The sequence below is a fragment of the Rhinatrema bivittatum genome, chromosome 1 (assembly GCF_901001135.1).
Source record: "Rhinatrema bivittatum chromosome 1, aRhiBiv1.1, whole genome shotgun sequence".
NCBI classification, from domain to species: Eukaryota; Metazoa; Chordata; class Amphibia; order Gymnophiona; family Rhinatrematidae; genus Rhinatrema; species Rhinatrema bivittatum.
Window position 1 is genome coordinate 419,871,743 of NC_042615.1, and position 25,045 is coordinate 419,896,787.

Consider the following 25,045-nt stretch of genomic DNA (forward strand, 5'->3'; position numbering starts at 1 on the left):
TGTAGGGAGGTTGAAAGGGGCTAATACCTCCCGTTCAATCTCCAAGCTGTTAAATGCAGGGATGCCTGCATTGGGTGAATTAAGGTTCCTTCGTTCTGGGAGAGGAGGGTTGGGAAGTCTGGCAGAAGAATCGGCGCTTGAATGGAAAGGCGTAGCAGGTATGTGTACCATGGTTGTCTGGGCCATGCTGGCGCTATGAGGATTAAGTCCGCTGCGTCTGCTATGCACTTGTGGATCGTTCGAGATATCAGTGGAATCGGTGGAAAGGCATAGAGAAGACCGTTGTGCCACGGGATCAAAAATGCATCTTGTGCCAATCTGTAGTTGCTCGGAAGGAGGGAACAGAACTTGTCCACCTTCCGATTCTCCTCTGTTGCAAAGAGATCTATGTCCGGTGTTCCCCAGAGGTGGAAAATTTTTTGCGCTTCGGGAAGACTGAGCGACCACTCGTGTGGGTGAAAGACTCTGCTTAATTTGTCTGCCTTTATATTTGCAAGACCTGGGAGATATGAGGCTTGAAGGAAAACTTGGTTGCGTTCCGCCCACTCCCAGATCTGGACTGCTTCCTTGCATAGAATCCGTGATCCTGATCCTCCTTGTTTGTTGATGTAAAACATCGCTACTTGATTGTCTGTATGAATCATCAGGGAGCAGTTTTGTATCCATGTTCGAAATGCGAGAAGAGAGTTCTTTATTGCTCGGAGCTCGAGTAGGTTGATTTGCAAGAGTTGTTCCATCGAGTTCCAAAGACCTTGAGTCTGCAGGTGGAGGAGATGTGCTCCCCAGCCCTTTGTTGAAGCATCTGTTGTGAGAATCAATTGATGAGGAAGAATCTGGAAGGGGCTTCCTTCTTGTAAGACAAGTGGTTGAAGCCACCAACGTATGTCGGTTTTCATGGAATTCGTGACCTGTACCCTGCGAGACATCGGCTGAGTGAGTTGATTCCATTGGGATTTGAGTCCCCATTGGAGCCGTCTCATGTGGAGACGAGTATTGCGAACGACATGTATCGCTGCAGCCATATGGCCCAGAAGAACCATAATTTGTCGGGCTGGAGCCGTGTCTTGGCAAAGTAGAGATTGAGCCAGAGTTTGTAACGTTTGGACCCGTTCTGGAGGCAGAAAGGCCTTGGATAAGGTGGTGTTGAGTATGGCACCTATAAACTGTATGCGTTGCGAAGGATAAAGTTGAGATTTCTCGTAATTTACTATCCATCCTAGGTCGTTGAGACAGTGGAGCGTAGTCTCTATGTGAGATTTCAACAAGTGAGGATCGTGAGATACCATCAACCAATCGTCTAGATATGGAAATATGGTTATGCCCTGCTTGCGTAAGTGAGCCACAACAACAGCCAGACATTTGGTGAAGATTCTGGGGGCCGAGGATAGGCCAAAGGGAAGAACTCGATATTGGTAATGGCGATCTGCTACTTGAAAACAAAGGTATCGCCAGCAACTGTAGTGGATTGGGATATGTGTGTAAGCGTCCTTTAGATCGAGCGAACACAACCAGTCGTTTGACTGAAGAAAGGGAAGAATCGTCTTGAGAGAAGTCATCTTGAATTTTTCTTGTACCAAGTATTTGTTGAGCCGTCGAAGATCTAAAATAGGGCGAAAACCTCCTGACTTCTTTGGAATGAGGAAGTATTGGGAATAAAAGCCATGCTCCTGAAACTGGGAAGGAATGACTCGAATCGCTTCTTGCTGAAGAAGCAGAGAAATTTCCTTGAGAAGAGATGGAATCTGAATCGTAGGTGTTTTGGAGAAAATGGAGTGAGGGAGCATCGGAGCGGATTTGAAGCGAAGACGATATCCCTGTCGTATGATAGAGAGAACCCACTGATCTGTGGTGATGTGAGACCACTGGGTATAGTAGTGAGTTAGCCTTCCTCCTATGGCTAATGCTGTTGTGGCTGGTGCAATTAAAAAGACTGCTTAGCCTGTTGCTGAGCCGGTTGTTGCTTTTGTGGTCTTTGAGGCCTTTGCCGAGGTCTCTGTCCTTGAGATTGAGCTTGTGGACGTTGTTGTTGTTGATAAGGTTGCCTGTAGGGCGCCTGGTAAGGCTGATAGTACCTGTAGGGCCTGCGGTAATAGTAGCCTCTTCTGTTCTGGAAAGGGTAGCGCTTAGAAGTTGATGGAGTTTCTGTAGGCATTGCTAAAGATTGGACAGCAATGTTTTGTTCTTTTATTAAAGAAACAGTCTCCTGTAACTTTTCACCGAAAAGATTATCCGGTCTGCAAGGTAAATTAGCCAAGCGTTCATGAACGTCATCACGTATGCTACTAGCCCGTAGCCATGCCATGCGCCGAGCTGCTACCGAAGTAGCCGATGATCTTGCTGAAGTGTCAAAGGCTTCGTAGGAGGTTCGTAAAAGATGTCTCAGACCCTCCTGCAAGTCCTTGAAAGGTGAAGGCAAAGAAGAATCACCATGAGCCGCGGAAAGCAATGGCTGTAACTTTTGTGTACAGTTAAATAAATATTGTATTATGTAAAACTGATGGTGATGTATGCGGGAATTTAACATTGAATTCTGATAAATCTTTTTAGCAAAGTCATCCAATGATTTGTTTTCTCGGCCCGGTGGAGTATTGGAGAAGAGTCTATTCTTCTTTGCTCTTTTTAATGCTGATTCCACTACAACTGAAGTGTGTGGAAGTTGTACTGTGGAATAATATGGCGTCTTTTGCATCCTGTATTTCAAGTCCAGCTTCCTAGAAATTGCAGGTAGAAGCAATGGGGTGTCCCATGCTTTGTCCATGAGACCTTCCAAAATGGGCTGCGGAGGAAGCGCCGTAGGTTCCGCCGGAATGTCAAACATCTGCAGCAATCCCAAAGTCTGGGATCTGGGATCCGGAATTTTACGTATTTCAATGTCCAATGCGGTAGCTACCTTTTCCAAAAATTTTGCATAAGTGAGATCTTCCGGAGGAGATGTTGGTTGAGGCAGCTCCTGAGGAGGATCTGACGGAATTCCTGTCGAACTCCCAGGAGTTGTGTGAATAGAGTCCGGCAAAGAATGTGAAGACGATGCAGGAGAGCCCACGTTTAGTGGAGACGGCTGGAGTGGTGACAGAGAATGCCCTTGAGACATTGGGCTTTGAAGGTTGTGTGGAAGACTGTCTGGATCTGGAGGCAAACCCTGTAAGAATGAGCGAATCAATGAAGATATATGAGACATTGTCTCCTTGGCAGACTGATGAGGAGGGAGCCCTGAGGGATCCGATATAGACTTGAGACGCTTTGGCTGTACTTGTGGTAAAGGAGTTAAAGATCTTTTCCTAGCCGGAGAACGAGGTAGCTCTGGAGACGAAGCCCATGCTCCTAGCGGCGAATCCACCATTACATCAGAATCAGCTGAGCCCGGGGAGTGAACAGGTATAGGCAGTTCAGTGGGCTCCGGCAAGGCTTCTGAAGAAGTGATATGTTTAGTCTTGGAAGTTGACTTCCTTGGTTTGGATGAAAGGGCAGGAGTGTTATTCCTACTTTCTGATGAAGTTCTAGCATGAGTCGAAGAAATTTGAGTCGTGGAATGCTCTGCGGAGTCAATACGAGTCGTGCGTGCGTCGCTGTGCTTCGTGTGTTTCGAATTCGATGCAGGTTTTGCAGCGTGCGTCGTGTGCTTCGACCCCGACGCAGGCTTGGAAGAATGAGTCGAATGCGTCGTCTTCTTAGTGGTATGCGGCTCATGCGACTCGGCGCTGGATGGTAACTGCGTGGGTAACGACGCAGTAATCAGAGAACGGCTCACTGAGGTCGCGTGGGTCTTTGGTCGGTGTTTCGACGCACCCAGCGAGGATTTCAACGATCCTGGAGCCTTTGTGGAGGGGTCAGGAGTGGTTCTGAGCCTCTCCATCTTTTCGGCCCGTTGTCTTCTGGCCCGCGGGGACATCCGTCCACAATCCTTGCAGGTCGATTGATCGTGGTCAGGACCGAGGCATAAATAACAGTAGTTATGCCCATCGGTCACAGACATAATCTTCCCGCAGGAGCAATACTTAAATCCTGGTGTTTTTGGCATTCTGCTTTTCTTTCTCTTTTTTTTTTTTTTTTTTTTAAGAAGTTCTTCGTTGGTGAGGCGAGAGGGAGAGAGTGCACCACACAGCCGTGTAGTGCCGCGGAAAACGAAGACTGAGGCAGGCTCGAGGAGCGCGGGAAGTGGTGCTCATGCGCACTTCAAAGCTCTTCGAGCTCTGAGAGAGATGCTCCGCCCCGTGACGTCATGGACGACGCCACCCATTATGCATGGCTAAATGCCCTGCTTATCGCCGGAAAATCCTAAATTTAGGTTGAAAATAGGTGCCTAGACTTAGGAGATCAGCTTTTTTTCAGAGTTTATTTGTCTTATTTAAAAATTATTCCAAATCGCTTTCCCAAACTCAAAAGATTATCTAAGGCATTGTATAACAAATATTAAAAACATGCATAAACAGCAAATACCGTGTTTCCCCGAAAATAAGACCTCCCCCGAAAGTAAGACCTAGCACATATTACATGTAAACGATCGAATTACCGTAGCTACAGTATTCCCTCCCATACAGTAACGCGCGCCCCTGCCGTTTTCCCCGCGCGTTTAACCTGCTAACTTACCGCCTACCCTTACCCCTGCGTTAGAGGCAGGGGTAAGGGTAGGCGGCAAACTTTCCCCCAGCCCCTGCTCACCTGCCCTGGCCGCGTCCATGGGTGCTGGTCTCTGGGGCAGCCCCAGTCCTCTCCCCTCCTCCCGAAGCAACGAAAGCGCAAAAAAAGCGAAAAAGCGAAAAAAAAAGTTGCAAGAGAGAGAGGACGGGCAATCCTACGCTCGGGATTGCCAGTCCTCTCCCCTCCTCCTGAAGCAAGGCACGAAAAGCAGCCTTGCTCCAGGAGGAGGGGAGAGGACTGGCAGTGTAAAGCAACGAAGTGACTTACTTTTTTCACAGCCCTCCTCCGGAGACGGACATCGACGGATCGCGGCTCCCCTGCCTCCCGGCGATGATGGATACCTGCACGGGCGAAAGCGGCCCCTGTACGTGCGATTGGGCCGCTCAATGCGTGACGTCAAATGCCATGACGCCAAAAGTCGTGACGTCACGCATTGAGCGGCCCAATCGCACGCACAGGGGCCGCTTTCGCCCGTGCAGGTATCCATCTTCGCCGGGAGGCAGGGGAGCCGCGATCCGTCGATGTCCGTCTCCGGAGGAGGGCTGTGAAAAAAGTAAGTCACTTCGTTGCTTTACCGTACACTGCCAGTCCTCTCCCCTCCTCCCGGAGCAAGGCTGCTTTTCACGCCTTGCTTCGGGAGGAGGAGAGAGGACTGGCAATCCCGAGCGTACCGTAGGATTGCCTGTCCTCTCTCCCCTCTCTCTTGCAACTTTTATTTTTTTCACTTCTTCGCTTTTTTTTTTTTTTTAAAGTACTGTATAAAGAGCGTCACTCTTCTTTTTCAGTCAATCTGTGATTCTGTGAGCACGCAAGCCCAAAAGGGAAGAGAATGCAAGCTTTGTTTTGTTTTGTTCAGCAACTGCCCTATATATTGGTGATATAATTGGACATCTAGATTAATAAAATCTCATACAAATTGCTATAAGAAGGAAGGAATCAAATTAATCAGATTAGTCTGAGTTTCCTTTCTTCTGCATTCTCTCAAAGATCAACAAATGAATGGAGAAGAATGGATGGAAATGGACAATGTGCTCAACGCCCCGTTCCCTTCCATCTTTCCCCCTCACCTTCCATCCATTCCCTCCACTCTCTCACCTTTTAACCCCCTTCTCTTCTATCTTTTCCCCTCACATTTCAACCCTTCTTTTTCCATCTTTCCCTCCTATGCCAGTTAAACGAAAGGAGACTGGTGGGGATGGGGCAGGAGGGGAATTATTGATATGCAGACAAAAAGCACCACAAACAAAACTCCTCACTCTCTTTCTCTACTACCCAGGGGGCCAGAATAAGCAGGAACGATACTGTCACAGAAGCATGCTTTTCTTTGAAATACAGCAAGAGAACCACAATACAAGGACTGGCCAAGCATGTAGTGATCCATTTTCCACTTCTCCATCTCTTGCCATGTGTAGATAAGAGCCAGAGAGCATTCCCAGACACTCAGGTCTCTCACCCTGGTCCTCACTTCTATCCCCTCATTCTTGCCTCTGTCATTTGGGATGAGACTTTCAGTCAGTCTGCTCGCTCGTTTTGGAACTGATTCATCCTTAAGGCTGCCACCATCAGCCTGAGGTTCAGGGCAGCCCCCAGAGCTGCCCGACGTATCTGCGTAGTCATCAGGACTCTCTCCACAGGAGCAGCCAGATCACAGTCAGCTCAGGGGGGTGGGGAACTGGAGACTGCATTGCCCTTATCCTCAGGCTGCTTTCTGATCACTAATGCCAGAACATAAGAACATAAGAAATTGCCATACTGGGTCAGACCACGGGTCCATCAAGTCCAGCATCCTGTTTCCAACAGTGGCCAATCCAGGCCATAAGAACCTGGTAAGTATCCAAAAACTAAGTCTATTTCATGTTACCGTTGCTAATAATAGCAGTGGCTATTTTCTAAGCTGCTCCTACTGAGTAGTTTCTGAGCCCCCATGGCAGGAATAGGAAGAGAGAAAGAGGCAGCCTTCCTGCAGCAGCATTGGGAAGAAGTACTGGCACCCCCTAATAGATGATGCCCATATTCGAGGCCATATTGGCCATAGAGTAGCTACAGCTCTGACACAGAGCCAGCAGGTTCCATGAGAGTATGAGGCCTCAGGCATGTAACCTGCATAGTTAAGCCAGCAGAGGAAAAGGCAGACACAGGTAAGAAGTGCCACTCTCCTACAGCAAGCCAAAGAGAGAGGATTGAGCTGCAGTTGCTGTGGCACATCAAGGACTTTGTTGCAAAGCACCGGTTGAAAAGCACTGAACTAACTTCAGATACCAGCAGGCTGCCTTCACAATCCAGCAGCTATGTGCCCTACCAGCTTTAAATAAGTTGTAAATATGATTAAACTAATATTAGGGCTGTGGGGTTCTAAGTCCCATTAACCCCAGTAGGGAAGCTGGGAATATTGCCTATAAAACCCCTGGCTCAGGCTGATGTAGATAGGGTCCCTATATACAGAGGGCTGTCGTCAACTCCCTTCCGCTAGACACAATGAGTCACATTAAAGAATTGAGTAAATTAGGGCAAAAAAGTGCAAGTCACATTGCTCTGCACAATTTTGAAACAGCACATCTTTTTGGCAAAGAATTAAGGGCATGATTTACCAAGATTTTTTCCCCACAGAAAAGAATGTGAAAACAGTCTTAGCAAGTCAGACCCTTGATTTTTTGCAATTTTTGGAAGAAGAAAAATTCCAAATTGCAAGCAAAAAACCATTAGTAATGGTTACATGGAATAGACTTAGTTTTTGGGTACTTGCCAGGTTCTTATGGCCTGGATTGGCCACTGTTGGAAACAGGATGCTGGGCTTGATGGACCCTTGGTCTGACCCAGCATGGCATTTTCTTATGTTCTTATGTTCTTATGTAAAAACCCTTGCACAAAATTGGCTGTGGCATGTCGCCCCCCATCCCCTCCTACCACCCTATGACGTTGTAGGAAATACAAGTCATGGGGAAAAGGTGGGCCATTTCACAACTGTACAGTTCAACATGTGATGCCACACTCTGAGTACGGGAACTGTGGTCTGTACAATAATAAACTTGTTGCGCCCGTCGGTTGCAGACGGCTGTGACCTCTCAGGCTCACCTCTTTTTTCCCTGCACCGTTAATCATTGGGAGAATGGCGGCCTCTGCCAACCAACGCCGACTTCCGGCATCACCTAGGCGCGCACGCGCAGGGCCTCTTTATGTATACGTCATGGCAGGAACCTCGGGGGCGTCCCCTCCCGATGACGTCAGCACCGCTGGTGTACTTATACTGACTGGCCCATTGCTAAGAAGCGCTAGCAAGGAGTTCTCTCACTTGCTAAATCCGCTCTAAATTGGATCTTCTGTTCCAGACTCTCCTCGGGGAGTACCCGCTCCTCGGGGGCTCTTCCAAATCTTGGCTATCCGCTCCTCGGAGGGCCCTCCTGCTAGGACTTCCTGACCCACTCCTTGAGTATCTCTGCTGGGACTTCCTTGTGTGAGTACATTCTCCAACTTTTATCAACCTCACTGAAGATTCATGGCGTACCCCGTTCCTCGAGCCACTATCGTTCTTCAGTCTGCCTACACTATTCATCCTGTGTCTCAGGATATTGCTCCATCTCTTCAAGGTCTATGGCCTGGTTCCTGTATCACAGACCTCTGCCTCCTTGGCATCTATAGTACAGTTTCCTCGGCATACCCTGCACTGCGGGCCACTACCGGATCTTCGTATCTACATTCTCATCTTGACTACTGTATTTGCTCAAAGATTGTGTTTATTACATTTCCCGCTCCTTGGGTTATGTGCTATCTTTTCTCCCTAATAAAGTCTCTCTCACAGCTGTGTCCTACGTCGCTGAGACCACGCCCACTGACGGTGAGGCCCACAGGGCTCCTCCCTGTGTGCGGAGACATTTCTCACCTCGGCCCGGGGTTCACAGCTTCATCAAACCATAACAGATTGCTAACTCCATGGACCCGGCTCAGCTCTCAGCCCTTCAGGCCATTCCTGGCCTGGCTCAATGTCTAGCTGAACAACAACGGACACTAGAGACTTTGACTGTCGCCTTTAATCAGCTAAACTCTCAGCTGAACTCTACAAGAATGCCTGACAAGGCCCTCTCCTCTCCTTCTGTGATGCCTGCATGTCTCTCCGTACCCTTGCCAGCGCCTACACGCTTTACAGGTGATCCCCTGTTATGTAAGGGCTTTCTAAATCAGTGCTGCATGCACTTTTCACTTCAACCTACCTATTTCCCAGACATAGTCTCCAAAACTACCTACATTTTATCTCTGCTAGATGGAAAAGCCCTGGCCTGGGCTTCATCTCTCTGGGAACGTAATGACCCCGTACTCCAGGACTTGACAGGATTTCTCACACTCTTTTGTTCAGCTTTCGACGATCCCGCCCGCAAGACTCACTGGATCCGCTCTCCTGCACTTACAACAAGGTACCAAACCTTTGTCTGATTATGTTATTGAGTTTAAAACCTTGTCCTTGGAACTACCCTGGGACCTGGGCTATCTGTGGGTCATTTTCCTGGAGGGTCTCAACCCCCGCATCAAAGATGAACTAGTGGCACGTGAACTCCCTAATACCCTAGACTCTCTCATTGATCTCGTTGGATGAATCGATCGACCCTGCGTGAACACTCACAAGAGGTAAAGAGTTCTAGGAGAATGTCATCGGGAGTTTCCCGTCCTTGCCCAATGCCAGTTACTCCGACCACTCTACACCTCAGACAGAGGAAGAGGAGCCAATGCAACTAGGATGAAGCCACCTTACGTCGAAAGATAGACATTATCGAAAGAGACTTGGCCTCTGCATGTACTGTGGACAACCTGGTCACGCGATACCTTCCTGCCCCATCTGTCCGGGAAACTTGCAGACCTAGGATCCGCCGGAGGACTCTTCTTAGGTCTAACTTCTCCGTCTCTTCCACTGACTCTTCCAGTCTCTATTATTTCAGAGGCCCTCGAATTCCACACACTAGCCCTCGTAGATTCCGGGGCAAGCGGAAACTTCATACTCCGCCAACTCGTAGAGCACCTACGAATCCCTACAGTTTGGACACCCATTCCACTACTACTGTCGTCCATACACGGCAAGCCTTTACCCGGTGAGGTCTCTTTTACTACTCAACCATTTTGCCTCCGTACTGGATCTCTGCATTCTGAAACCATCACATTTTTAGTCCTGGACAAGGCTATTCATCAGGTGGTACTCACTCACCCCAATTTGATTGGACCACTATGGAACTTTCTCAGTGGGGAAAAGCCTGCCATGGAAGATGCCTAGAGGCCGTGACCCCTATGCCTTGCCTGACTACTACCCACTAATGGTAATGAGACTGGAGGGTCCATTACCAAAAAAAACAGAGGAAATGCATAAGGTTCAAATAGAAAACAAAATCCGATTGCCTTGAGCTGTGTGACCCTGGGAATAAATAAATTACATAACATAGAAGGCAAGTTTCATTCATTCAATGCAGCAAATTATGAGGGAAAGGTTTTCTGTAAAATTGGATCTGATTTTGTATGAGCACTTATGCTTCGATTCTCCTGACCTAAAAAAAAAAAAAAGATGTTTTCTCTCATAGTTTATTTAGCCTAGATGTCCAAATAAAGTGGCACCTCTTGACCTTTGTTTCTAGTTTTGTTCTGAGACACTGAATATGGAGTCCAGCCCTCTGCTTTTATCAGGATACACAGGCAGAGAGAGTGAGCTCCATAGATTATGCCCATCTGCTTTCAAGCAGTGGCTCACTGGTCTGACAGTATCCTGGCTCTTCTATCAACAGGTTACAGAGTAGATATGAAGGGGTAGACAGGTGCAGCCACAGATTTGGAAGATTTTCATGTTTGTTAAAACTTTCGACTATCAAAAGGATAAGAAAACATGACTTGAAAAAAATATATATATGGGTTTTTTTTATCCAGTAGCTTCCTCCTTACTGAGATTTCAGGTCAATTGGACCCCGTCCCAACTGGGCTACACACAATAAGTCTTTATTCAGAGCTACCTGGGGGTTCTCCTGCCCCTGCCCCATTTCATTCCCCTCACATCCAGTCCAGCCATTACAGCACAGGATGACTCACTTTCAGCTGTGCAAATACTGAAAACAGTGGGAGAAATCCTGAGTAAAGCCTTGACAACTGTGTCTTGGCATGCATGACTTATTAGCCCCCTCCCACCTCCACCAGCAGGAAAACAAACATTTGATTTGAAAGAGATTCACAAATACCTTTCATTTATCAGTGTCACACAAACCTTTTAATAGTTCATTCCCATTCTCCCCCCACGACATTAGATCCTCAATGCCACGCCTCCCTTCCACCTTCAGCACACAGCCCTCTTCCAACTATCTCCACTTTACTAGACTCCCTAGCTACTCCTCCCTTCCCCCATCAGCACTTCACTTCACCTCTGTTATCTGCTGTCAAATACTGTTCTTATGCCACCTCTCCCTCCCCCAGCCTCCAGCACCACACTGTCCTACATTCTTTTCCCATTCTCCCCTTCACCACCATAGTGTTCCTCCTTCCCTCTCCCCTACCACTCTACTTCTTTTAGCATTGCACTGCTTCTCCATCAAAACCCTAATGTAGTGCTCAGCTCCTGTTGCCACTGGCCTGAGTTGATTATAAACCCAAGTCCTAAAGGAGGAGAGGGAAGGGAGGGGAGCCCTGCAGAGAACAAGGCAACTCAATGGCAGCAATGGAAGGGAAGATACCAAGGCAGTGAGGTGTCTGGCAAGGCAGGGAGGGAGAGAGAAAGCAGCCCAGCAGGGAGGCAGTATGGAAGAGATCTAGATAGTCAAGTGTAGTGAAAGGAGAAGTCTGAAAGAAAGCAAAGAGGTTCAGCCAGGGGTAGCTCAAGACAATCTATTGCCTGAGGAAAGGGATAAGTGTGTGGGTATGTCTGTGTGTTTGAGGGAAAGCATGTGCATGTGGGTGAAAGAGCATGTGTTTTGTGTGTGTATGTGTGTGTGAGAGCATGTGAGCATCTGAGTGAGAGCATCTGTGTGCTTGAGAAAGAGCATATGTGAGAATATGTGTGAGCGTGTGAGTGAGAAGGAGCATGTGTGTGTATGAGAAGGAGCGTGTGTGAGAGCACCTATTTGCGTATGTGAATATGTGTGAGCATCTGTGACAAGGAGCATATATGTGGGCATCTGTGTGAGAAAGCATCTGTGTGTGTGTGTGTGTGAAAGAGAATGTGTGGGCACATCTGTGCATGTGTGAGAGCATGGGTGAGCATCTGTGTGAGGAATATGTGAGAGCGTCTGTGTGAGGAGCATGTGTGAGAAGCATGTGTGAGAGCATCTGCGTGTGCTGAAACAGCATGTGTGACAGCATCTATGTGTGTTACAAGAACACTTTTGTGTGTTTATGTGTGTGAGAGACAACATGAATATGTGTGTGTGTGTGTGTGTGTGTATATATATAAGAGGAGAAAGTTCACCCTCCCCCTCATAATAATCCATGGAAATCTCAGGGTGTCTGGAAATCAAAAGTTCTCAGGTAAAGAAAATGGGATTTTTTAAAATCCTTATTAATTTTAATTATTGGGACTTATTTGATGTCTGCTATTTTGAAATATTATTGATGTTTGGGAAATGTTATAATTTTTTTGAGTTTTTAATTATTAGCTGTTATGCTATTCATCTACTGTTTTGAAATACTCCTTTTATTAGTATGTTTTTACTATTATGATTGATGTTTTGTTCTTTGATTTTATTGTTTGAGGAATGGTATTTCTATTTTCCCATTGTTGCTCTGCATATAGTTTGGTTTGTTGAAGTTTCCAGTTCATTTCTGTTTATACTTCATCTTCTCTTTATTCTGTATTTGGTGAGGTCTGTGTGTTCTGCATGTGTGACTGAGGTAAGGTATTCTGCCAGAATGTAGTTTCTGTGTAGGGATCTATAGCAGTCTAGCTTTTTCTATTTTCCTATTAAGAGGTGTACTGGTATTTAGGGCCTGGTGTAATATAATATATATTTGTAGTGTTGCCGTTTCATAGCTAGGGATTTTACTGTTTGAGGGCTGGCAGTTGGTGCGCTTTTAATATGGGAGGTTTACAAATATTTTAATTATAATTCAGTTTACTCTGAGCTTTCTGAGGGCAGAGCCCACACCCAATACGCATAACTATAACCCTAAAACCACATGTATTCCAAGTGTGTTTTTTGCAGGGTTGTGATATTTTGTGTTATTTTTACTTCAGAAAACTATATTCTCATTGTCATTTTTCATGTCCTATTGATTATTATAATAGAAACATTTTTAATTGTGTGAGATGAGGGCACACCTAGGAAGGTGGAATCAGGAACAGAAGAAGTCTGTGCTACCGCCAGTTAACCTGATCCCAAAAGCAGTGGAAGAAGCAGAAGGTCTGTGCGGCTGCCGGTAGACTCCATCCCACTGGCGGCGGAAGAAGCAGGAAGCCCATGTGGCGGAAGAAGCAGGAGGCCAGAGAAGATAAAGCCTATCCTGCAGAGAAGGTTTTCATGGGTGATGAATCAGATCAACTGAACCTAATCGCGGTGAACCTGGAAGATGTGGTAGGCCTGATTGACATACTGAAGAGTAGTAAATCACCTGGACCGGATGGTATACACCCCAGAGTTCTGAAAGAACTAAAAAATGAAATTTCAGACCTATTAGTAAAAATTTGTAACCTATCATTAAAATGTTCCGATATACCTGAAGATTAGAAGATGGCCAATGTAACACCAATATTTAAAAAGGGATCCAGGGGTGATCAGGGAAAACTATAGACCAGTGAGCCTGACTTCAGTGCCGAGAAAAATCATGGAAACTGTTATAAAGAATAAAATCACAAAACATTTAGATAGACATGGTTTGATGAGACACAACCAGCATGGGTTTATCCAAGGGAAGTCTTGCCTCACAAATCTACATTTTATTTGATGGGGTGAATACACATGTGGACAAAGGTGAACCGGTAGATGTGGTGTCTTTGGATTTCCAGAAGGCGTTTGACAAAGTCCCATATGAGAGGCTTCTAAGAAAACTAAAAAGTCATGGGATAGGAGGTGATGTCCTTTTGTGGATTGCAAATTGGTTAAAAGGCAGGAAACAGAGTAGGATTAAATGATCAGTTTTCACAGTGGAAAAGTTAAACAGTGGAGTGCCTCAGGGATCTGTACTTAGATCGGTGCTTTTTAATATATTTATAAATGATCTGGAAAGGGGTACAACGAGTGAGGTGATCAAAGTTGCGGATGACACAAAATTATGCAGAGTAATTAAATCTCAAGTGGATTGTGATGAATTGCAGGAGGAACTTGCGAGACTGAAAGATTGGGCTTCCAAATGTCAGATGAAATTTAATGTGGACAAATGCAAAGTGATGCATATACGGAAAAATAACCTTAGAGTATAAATCCATAAACTGCTATGATGGTAATTAATACTTGTGACTTGGATTGGCCACTGTTGGAAACAGGATACTGGGCTTGATGTACCCTTGGTCTGATCCAGTATAACATATCTTATGTTCTTATGTTTTTATGCAGTTCCTCCTCATGTGCTAGCCCCGCGGTAATTCAAGTCTCGCGGTTCTAGCTCTTGCTGTATTCTCATCTCACAATGCATGAGAGAATACAGGAAGTGCTAGCAACGCAAGTGATGAATTACTGCAGGGCAAGCATGCAGGAGGAGTTGCAGACAGTTGCTTTCCCAAAGAAGGTATAGGCTGGCAGCAGTGGAGGAGGAATAAATCGTGGACCCTGACTACCTGGTCTGCGCATGTGTGTGTGTGTGTAAGTGAATGAGAGGCTGACTGGGATAGGTGTGTATGTGTGTGTGTGCATATGTATGTATGTATGTGAATGAGAGGCTTCCTGGAATGGGGGTGTGTGTGTGTGTGTAAATGGGAGCCTGCCTTGGATGAGTGTGTGTGTGTGTGTGTGTGAATGGGAGCTGCTTGGAATGGGTCTGTGTGTGTGTGAATGGGAGCTGCTTGGGATGGGTCTGTGTGTGTGTATGCATGGGAGCCTTCCTGGGATGGGCAAGGGGGGGAAGTGTGTGAGAATGGGGGCCTGCCTGGGTTGTGTGGGTGTGAGAGAGAGACAGAAAGAAAGAATGGGAGCTAGTGTGTGTGTGTGTGTGTAAGAGAATGGGGCTACAGGTGGATCCCAACCTGTCAGCAGCTGAAATGAAAAGGAGGGCTCGGGGCTGCTGGCAGATCCCAACCAAAGAAGAGCTGGAGATACCTGGGGATTTGTCTAAGAGGGAGCGAGTGTGTGTGTGTGTGTGTGTATATATATATATATATATATATATATATAAGAAAGAGAGGAGAAACTTTGTGCACCCAACTCTCACTAATCCATGACATTCTCAGGGTGTCATGGAAATCAAAAGTTCCCAGGTATGAATTTTTAAAATCCTTTTTAGTTTTTTTTTCCAGGTGTTATTTAATGTGTCTGCTGTTTTGAAATATTTTATTGGTGTTTGGGACATTTAAAAAAAATTGTATGTGACTTTTTAATTATTCAAGCTTTTATTTATCATCTGTATTTGAAATATTATTATTAATATGTTTTTACTATTATGATTATGTATTTAATATGGGGTAGATTTTAAAACATTGAGCGCGCGTCCATGTGCGCTCGCTAGCCAGTGCGCACAAATGGGATGCGCAATATTATAAAATGTGCGCGCATGTTATAAAATGCCTGGGTCAGCGCGCGCAAGTGGGGGTAGAGATCTGCAAATAAGCGCGGCGAGGCATCGGGAACTTCTCAACCCCCCAGCCTGACCTCCCTTCCCTTTCCCCTATCCCTATCCTGCCCTCCCCCTCCCCCTATCCTAAATCCCCCCAAATTCTTTGTCCTACCTTTTGCTCCTGCTTCTGAGCAGGAACAAATTGTGCGTGCTGGCACCCTGCCGGCATGCGATCCCCCGGCACAGCAGCAAATGGGCGCTGTGCCAGGCGCCTCCAGGACTGCCCCTTTCACTTACCTCGGGACTTACACCCGTCCCGGGGGTTTACGTGCCTGGCCCTTTGAAAATTGGCCCAGCGTGCGTAAGGCTCAGCCAGCCGCGTAAACCCCGGGATTTTCGCACATAACAATTTAAAATCCAGCCCTATATTTCTTGATTTTATTGTTTGATGCTTGAGGAATGGTGATGGTTCTGGTTTTTTTATTGTTGCACTGCAGAGAGAGTGTGGCTTCTTGTGGTTTCCAGTTCAGGATTTGTCACGATTGTATTTCTACTTTATGGTTGCTCTATTCTGTATTTGGTGAGGGTCTGTGTATGTTCTGCATGTGTGACTGAGGTGAGGTATTCTCCTAAAAGGAAGTGTTTTAGGGTTTTTGGAGGTTCAAGCTCATACACAAAACACAATTGTTCTAAAACCATATGGGTTCCAAGTTTGTCTTTACAGGATTTCTGATTGGTATCACAGCAGTGCATATAAATATAATGTAAGTGATATTTGTTTTACCTCAGAATACCGTACTTTGATATTTTTCATGTAAAATGTTATTATAAATTCATAACTCTTAACTGTGTGTGTGGAGCAGGTGGCGGCGGAGGTTGGGGGGGCATTGTGTAAGGTTTTAAGTTTCACCTAGAACACCTAATACTTTGCACCAAGCATAGGTTCCAGGAGGTGGGGGTGTCGCTTTTTAAAGTTTGTATCACTGGAGGGAGCAGGGATTTTTTTGGTGAACCAGGGACAGACAATGAATGAACAAGGTGGGGGGTGGGGGGGGGGGGGGGGGGTGGCAGCACAGTAATTGTTCGCACAGGGCAGCAGAAAAGCTAGCACCGGCCCTGAGTGGAAGATTTTTCACAATGATAGGACAGTGGAGCACTTACCAGCAGGCCAGCGGGCAAATGGCAGAGGCAGACCAGCCAGGGTCCCAGCAGATGAGAGAACTCAGAGTTCAGCTGAGCTCCCGAGGGAGGACATGAGGGGCATGCATGGCTTAGTTTACCATCCCAGACAACTAACCCAGTGGTGACAGTGCCTTCGCAGCAGCAAAACAGCGGGCTGAGGTGGCAGGAGGCAGGACTTGAGGTGGCAGCAGGACCGTGGAGTTTGTAAGATAGCATGTGGTGGACTGTAAAAGCTTCTGCTTCACTGGTGCCCAGCTTGCAGAGTGAAAAACACAAGCCTGTCACCATGCAGGCTGATGTGGTGGTGCTGAGGCATTGGCTGAGCTCAAGTGAGCTGATCACTCCGGGGGAGGATCACGCAGACGGGAGGACTGGATGATGAGTGGCAGCAGGAGGGCTAAAAACCAGGACATACCCATAGAATTTAGCCCTCCTAATTTTTTTTCCAGCAGAGTATCCCAAAAAAATTTGTAAAGTCTAAAAAAGAATCTGGACATTTGGCAACCCTAATTGCAGCAGTGGCCCTCGGGCTGAATGGTACAGACTATGGCACACCGCAGAACCTGGCACAAGTGCACTCTCGTGAAGCAACGCCCTCCCTCTCTGGGACTGCGATCACTGCCTCCGCAGCAGCCCCAGCCTGTCAGAGATTTCACATACCTTGAACCACAGAGCATGGTGAGGTTGAAATTCATCCCCAAGAGCATATGGCACCAACATATATATCAGCAACTTATTGCCTTCCTAATCAGGGGCACAATACCAGAGTGGGGCTGGGGCTTTTTAAGCAGCCCTGTGCACTCTGATCAACTTCCTCAGCAGGGGCTTACCAGCCAGAGGGCTACACGGCATCCAATTAAAAAAAAAAAACCCCCAAAAAATCCTCCCAAATTAAAGAAACCAGCTGATCAACAAAAAGAAAAAAAAAAAAGCTAATTTTCTCACTCATATTTAAGGACAATGCACCACAGGGATCACGTCAACCTCGCCAACTCAGCCAACATGCTGCTTAGCAACGGTACCAGCAAGACTCCTCAAAAGATCAACTTGCCTGTTTCCTGGCTCTATTGCCTCCTCGTGTGATCTTATTTCTTGGCCTCATTTCTTTTATTTTTGTGTCCTGTTATGAGAAATAAAAGAGTTTGGGAAATGAAAAGTATGCACTTTGTTGTTACAATCTTATTTCCTGAGTTCACACCCTTTATTGCAAAATACACAAATACAATCAAATCTGTTCTTATAATAACCAGTTCAGAAAAGGCTTTTTTTTTTTTTTGTATTAAGCTAGACAGCCCAAGTTTCCCGAGTTTTCCAGGAGACTCCCAGGCTGGGTAACCCTCTTTACCCATGTTTGCTTCCAATCTCCTGCCCTGCAGCGGGAATCGGCAGACCTTGGAACGGAAACATGGCAGTGAGCTCAAGGCAGCAGTAGTCATGCTGGGTGTGCTCTCCCCACAGCTCTGCCATCCCGTCTCCTTCTCTCCTGTGTGGTGTGGAGGAGGATGAGGGGTGGAGCTGTGCGGACAGCTCGCACCTTGCTATTCCTACCCATAAAATAAGGGAATGCCAGAATTTGCTGAGAGGGATACCATATACAGAAAAATGAGAGTCCAACTAAAAGCTTAGGAAGAAGTGGAGAGGAGTTAGAGAATTGAACAGGCAGTGAAAGATGATGGGAGAGACTGGGAAAGCGGAAGAGAAATCAAAGGGAACATAATAAACTGGGAAGCTGAAAACAGAAAATAAGATTAGAAATGAAAACAGAAAAGGAAAATAATCCTTAAACGACAGAAAGTAGAAAAAACTATTTCTATTTAGTTATTGAAGTATGTGGCTTTTAAAACATTAAATATTATACATTTATGTATGTTTCAGTTTTTTAAATCAACAAGTAGCCCTGCTGTACATTTGGTGGCTGCATTCTTCACTTAGCATCTGATGTATTTTATCTGTAAATATTTATTTAGTTAAACATTTTATATACCGTCTTCCATGGTTAGATCACAACGGTTTACAAGGTGACATTTCTTTTCAGGAGGGGAGAGGTGCTCGCTGTAGTATCTTTTCTGCCTGCACGCCCCCGGCTCCCCAACAGTCTCCCTGAAGCTTGGCTGGTGTGTTAAGGTCAGCTGCTGCACTGTATTAAAGTCGGGTGCACGCACTGAGGACCCAGATCAGTGGAGCCACTCAGGCCAGACATTTATGACCCAATGAGACTTTTGACTCTCATATTTCATGTATAAAAAAAAAAGAGTTCTCAATACGTGGGAAAGCCACTGAGTTCAACTTCATACACCGTTTGCTCAGAAGAGTCTGCAAGGTGCAGAGGTCTGTTCAGTCATAGCAGCATACTGTGCATCTCCTAGCTCTACCACAATGACTAAGAAAAGATTGGACTCTTCCTTTTTTTTTTTTTTTCCTTTTATTCTATAACATGGCACAAGGTTGTAGGTTGGTTTTTTTTAAACCAAACTGGTTCTGACTTTGCCTGCATGCCTGTTCCCTCTTAGATTTCCCAATCTTTTGGAAGTCGCCTACCCAGCTGCCCAGGACTATCATCTTCTGGTGAACTTGCTGTCAAAGAGTATCTGCTGCTCCATGGTGCACATGCACTCATTTCTGGCTTTTCACAAATAGTAATTCTTTGTATTTACATTCCATAGTTTTATTCCAAATTGGTCTAAGGTGAGTAAAAATAAGGGCTAGATTGTCTTCCAGAAAACATCTTTTGTCTGACGTTTTGCAGAAGGGCAGTGGTTTTCTCTCATGAGGGTGAGCAGATGGTTCCATGCACACATGATATTTGACTAAACCTGTCTTTTTGAAATGTATATATTTCTCTTACAGAACTCATGCATTCTAATACAATTGTGCAAATGCTAGTATTCAAACAAAATTTATGCATTAAATATCAGTCTGCCTGATTTGGCTAATAAAGAATATAATTTTGCCCAATAAAAATCTACTACTATTTCTTGCATCCAATTTTCAATAAAGTCCTTTTAAATCTGTCTGTTTTATCTTCCATCTCAATGCTGATCTTTATTTTTCTCTTGAAAAATCAGGAGTACAGGCCTCAGAGTGGTGGGTTGTAAGCAATTAAAAAGGGCTTCATTTCCACTCTTCCATCAGGTATCTCAAAATTGCTTGACTGTACTCTGAGCCATATTTATTCTCTGGTATGTCTGCAACAATATATGTAAGGATCTTCATTTTCCGTTTTTATTTTATTTTCCCTGGGAATTAAAACAAATCAGTGGAGAAATGACTTTTCCATTGACATTTATCCTGTTTGTTAGAACAAAGTCATTTTTCCACTGATTGTTTTTGTTGCAACACTGAAATTCCCAGGGAAAATAGAATAAAAACTGAAAATGAAGGTTCCTAAATATATGTTTTACTTCTCAAAATATATCTCAAAACACAGGATGAGAATCAGTGGCTGTCTGCTGCTATGCTGATGATCTGGATTTGATTCCTGAGCTCCTCACAGGCAGATGGCAGAGAGCAACTGCGTATCAGCAACACCTCATCGTCAGATTTAGGGCACACACATACCTGTTCTGGAGTGAATCACAGGCCAAGGACTGTCACTGTGATAGCTGGGCTGGCTGGAAGGGAAAACAATTTTTAAATAGGGAAAGATCCCAGGTATTTGTAAATGAAGGCTGATGGCACCATTACTCCAGAACAGGAGTTCTCAACCTTTATTCTATCGGAACATACCTGACATATGATGTTAATATATGTGATACACTGCACACGTTACCATCAAATCACCTGGACCGGATGGTATGCATCCTAGGGTTCTGAAGGAACTCAAAAATGAAATTTCAGATCTATTAGTTAAAATTTGTAACCTATCATTAAAATCATCCATTGCACCTGAAGACTTGAGGGTGGCCAATGTAACACCAATATTTAAAAAGGGCTCCAGGGGCGATCTGGGAACTACAGACCAGTAAGCCTGACTTCAGTGCCAGGAAAAATAGTGGAAACTATTCTAAAGATCAAAATCACAGAGCATATAGAAAGACATGGTTTAATGGAACACAGTCAACCTGGATTTACCCAAGGGAAGTCTTGCCTCACAAATCTTCATTTTTTTAATGGGGTTAATAAACACTTGGATAAAGGTGAACCGGTAGATGTAGTGTATTTGGATTTTCAGAAGGCATCTGTCAAAGTCCTTCATGAGAAGCTTCTAAGGAAAAGTCACGGGATAGGAGGCGATGTCCTTTGTGGATTACAAACTGGTTAAAAGACAGGAAACAGAGAGTAGGATTAAATGGTCAATTTTCTCAATGGATAAGGGTAAACAGGGAGTGTCCCAGGGATCTGTACTTGGACTGGTGCTTTTCAATATATTTATAAATGATCTAGAAAGGAATACGAGTGAGGTTATCACATTTGCAGATGATACAAAATTATTCAGAGTAGTTAAATCACAAGCAGATTGTGATACATTGCAGGAGGACCTTACGAGACTGGAACACTGGGCATCCAAATGGCAGATGAAATTTAATATGGACAAGTGCAAGGTGTTACATATAGGGAAAAATAACCCTTGCTGTAGTTACACGATGTTAGGTTCCATATTAGGAGCTACTACCCAGGAAATAGATCTAGGCATCAAGTGGATAATACTTTGAAATCGTCGGGTCAGTGAGCTGCAGCAGTCAAAAAAGCAAACAGAATGTTAGTAAATATTAGGAAGGGAATGGTTAATAAAACAGAAAATCTCATAATGCCTCTGTCTCACTCCGTGGTGAGACCGCACCTTGAATACTGTTTACAATTCTGGTTGCGCATCTCAAAAAAGATATAGTTGCAATGGAGAAGGTACAGAGAAGGGCAACCAAAATGATAAAAGAGATGGAACAGCTCCCCTATGAGGAAAGGCTGAAGAGGTTAGGGCTGGTCAGCTTGAAGAAGAGATGGCTGAGGAGGGATTAAAATAATGAGAGGTCTTGAACGAGTAGATGTGAATAGGTTATTTAACTTTCAGAAAATAGAAGGACTAGGGGGCAACTCCATGAAGTTAGCAAGTAGCACAGTTAAGACTAATTGGAGAAAATTCTTTTTCACTCAACGCACAATAAAGCTCTGGAATTTGTTGCCAGAGGATGTGGTTAGTGCAGCTAGTGTAGCTGGGTTTAAAAGAGGTTTGGATAAGTTCTTGGAGGAGAAGTCCATTAACTGCTATTAATCAAGTTAACTTATGGTCTTCATTTGTAGCTACCAAAACTTGTGCTTGTAAATGGAATACATCTCTGTTATTACTGGCATCAGTAGCATGGATCTTCTTAGTGTTTGGGTGTTTGCCAGGTTCTTGTGGCCTGGTTTGGCCTCTGTTGGAAACAGGATGCTGGGCTTGATGGACCCTTGGTCTGACCCAGCATGGCAATTTCTTATGTTTTTATGTTCTTATGCAGCTAAATGTAAACATATAGGGCCAGATTTTCAAAGGGTTACGCGTACCGGGCCTATTTTAAAAAGGCCCGGCGACACACATAAAGCCCCGTGACACGTGTACGTCCCGAGGCTTTACTAAAGGGGCAGTCCGGGGGCGGGTGGGGCCAGAGGCCTCCGATAGAGCGGCCATTGCTGCTGTGTCGGAGGATCGTGTGCCGGCAGGCTGCCGACGCACGCAACTTGCGCCTGCCCAGAGGCAGGCGCAAAAGGTAAGATAAACATTTTGGGGGGGGGTGAGAGAAGGGCTGGGGGGGGGAGGTAAGGGGAAGGGGTGGGAAGGTTAGGTTAGGGAAGGGAACGGAGGAAGGCAGTGCAGCTTGGCGTGCGCAAGGTGCACAACTGTGCACCCCCTTGCGCGCGCCTACCCCCGGTTTTATAAAATCGGGCATACATGTGTGCACGCCGGGTAGCATGTGCACATGTATGCCGCACGCGCTCCTTTTAAAATCTACCCTATATTATGCAACCACAGGAACATTCCTCCCCAGCCTGACCCTCAAGAATGGGTACAGAACAGAACTAAAATATTTCCCCAAACAACACACCATACAAAAAAGGTATTCTAATTCTTGTGTCATCTCAGTAAAAACAACATAAACTCCCTCTAGTACCAGATGCATTGTACAATACAAAACTTGAAAAAAAAACAACCCCACTCTACACTTATGTGGCAAACCATAGCAACACTAACTCCAAGGCCTCAAACAGCAATAGCTGTATCTATGAAAGGCAGCAGTGTACCACCAATGCATGCCCTATTGAGGAAACATAACAAATAAGACTGATACAAATGCCTACATTCTAGTAAAATACCTCACTTTGGTCACACACACAGAACTGACCATCATCAAATACAGAATAAAAGACCACAAATTACAAATGTGGAAAGGAAAACTGGAATGAAAACCCCAAAATACCAGTCTCATGCAGTCAAAACTAGAGAACTAGAAATAGAAATACATTTCCTTCTACACTAAGCAAAGTACGAGGATAGAAGAAATGCACATTCCTAAAAGTGACTATTATGGCTCTTGCACACCATCATCCCCCTCCATGTCTCTATACCACTTCTCCCAATTACGCCTTTTCAATCAACCTCTCACACTCATATCCCTGCCCAGCATTCCACCCCCCCCCCCCCACATCCTCTTCCCTGTGCTCCCTCTCTGCCCTACCCAACTCTCCTCCCCTCCTTCTCCCCCTCTCTACCAAACTTCCCTGACCCCCTTTTTCCCGCCTCTTCCTGCTCAGCAGCCCTACACTCCCTCTCTCTTCCACCTCTCCCTCCTCAGCATCCCCATCCTCCTTTCCTGCAACCCCGTCAGGGTGGAGAGAACTTCAGCAGCATCACCTTCAGGCCCTGCAGGGAAAGATAAAGTTGGTACCCTGTCAGGCCCAGAAGAGCAGGAGCTGGCATTATCTTACTGTGATCTGGGTGAAAGAGAGAACAGCCTGCCACTGAGCCAGAAAGAGAAGAAGAAAGCGAGAGTAGCCTCTTGTCAGGCCTGATAAATGTGGAGTCAAACCCCTCCCACATGGGCCGAGGAGGAAAGGGCAGCCTCCTGCTGGCGGGACTTAGTGACACACCAGTGTATCCTGACACATCTGTTGAGAACCACTGCCCCAGAAGTTTGGTTCCAATTGAGCTGCACGCCCAAAGGAAGCTGTTGCTGCTGCCGTTCCCTAAGAACAAAAAATATAACAGTCTGGCCAAGAGTTTATCAAATTCAGACAGAAAAAAAAAAGCTAGTCTTCAGGGATGAAATGATCCACCTAAGTAGAACTATGCAGCAGTCACAGGAAAGAAAGAACAAAAAACTCACAGACATCGCTATTATTAAATGTTACAAGGACTTCACCTGGAACACATGAAAAAATACACCTAGAATCACTAAGACATCCTTTTAGCAGTTTCAGTTTAACTTCATTTTAAATGTATTCCATTTAGAAGCACATATCCTGCCAGAGGTGTATTTTACAATGCTGTGGCTTTACGTTCAGTACCAGTAGAACCCCTGCTAGTCATTGCCAACAATTTCTTACCAAGGGGTTCTCACCACCGCTACATCACTGGGTGAGACATTTATGTTGCTCTCAAAAAAAAAACAGAAGGAGGGTTCCTGGACCTGTCCAACGGTTCAATAGCAGTGTTGTGTGCTGTCACGCGAGTGATCAGGGTTTGATTCCTGAGCATGGGTTCTCTTCCTCGGGCTGGCCAGGGCTGGGGATTCTGCAGTCAGGGTTCACAGCCATTGCACAACAATGATACCTAATGATCAGGCCTAGGATGCACTCCTATAGCGATGTGGAGCGAGCTGCAATCTGTTGGCCCTCCCTCTTCCCCCCACCCCTGGTCACAGGCTTGTCACAATGAAGACTGGACTATATAAGTGAGTGGGAAGGTGGGGGAAGGGGAAGGAAAAAAAAGCTTTGGTAGCTGCAAATGAAGATTGAAGACACAGGCCTAGAAGCGGCTGGTTCTTACTGAGCCTAAAAGTAAAGAGGCAAACACTGCTCGGAGAAAAACATAACAAAACACCACTAAGGGCCATTAGAAACATATAAGCATGGTGGCAGAAAAAGACCATAGGGCCCATCCATTAAAATTCCCATCACTTTCCCTGAATTTATCCCATAGTTTTTTAAATTCAGATGCCGTTTTTCCCTCCACCACCTCCACTGGGAGGTCGTTCCATGCATCCACCACCTTCTCTGTAAAAAAAGATTTTCTATTACTCCTGAGTCTATCCCCTTTCAACCTCATCGCATGACCCCTTATTCTAGAGCCTCTTTTCCATTGAAAAAAGGCTCACCTCCTATGCATGGAAACCATTTGAATGTCTCTATCATAGCTCCCCTATCTCGTCGTTCCTCTAGGGTATACATGTTTAGATCTTTAAGTCTATCCCCATATGCTTTAGAGCGAAGACTACTGACCACTTTAGTAGCCATCATCTGGACTGACTCCATCCTTATATCCTTTTGAAGGTGTGGACTCCATAATTGTACACAGTATTCCAAGTGAGATCTCGCCAGGAACCCCAAAGGAAATATTTACCTACCTTTTTCTGCTAACCATTCCTTTCCCTATGCACCC

General features: G+C 45.5%; 1 protein-coding gene across 1 annotated transcript in view; it reads right to left on the reverse strand.

The window, feature by feature from the left end:
• FBXO10 (F-box protein 10) overlaps positions 1-25,045 on the reverse strand; it is a 286,312-nt gene that overhangs the window by 245,301 nt on the left and 15,966 nt on the right. Inside the window, exon 2 of the mRNA XM_029603080.1 lies at positions 17,525-17,593. Within this exon, the coding sequence (XP_029458940.1) occupies positions 17,525-17,593 (69 nt within the window). The remainder of the gene's footprint in view (positions 1-17,524; positions 17,594-25,045) is intronic.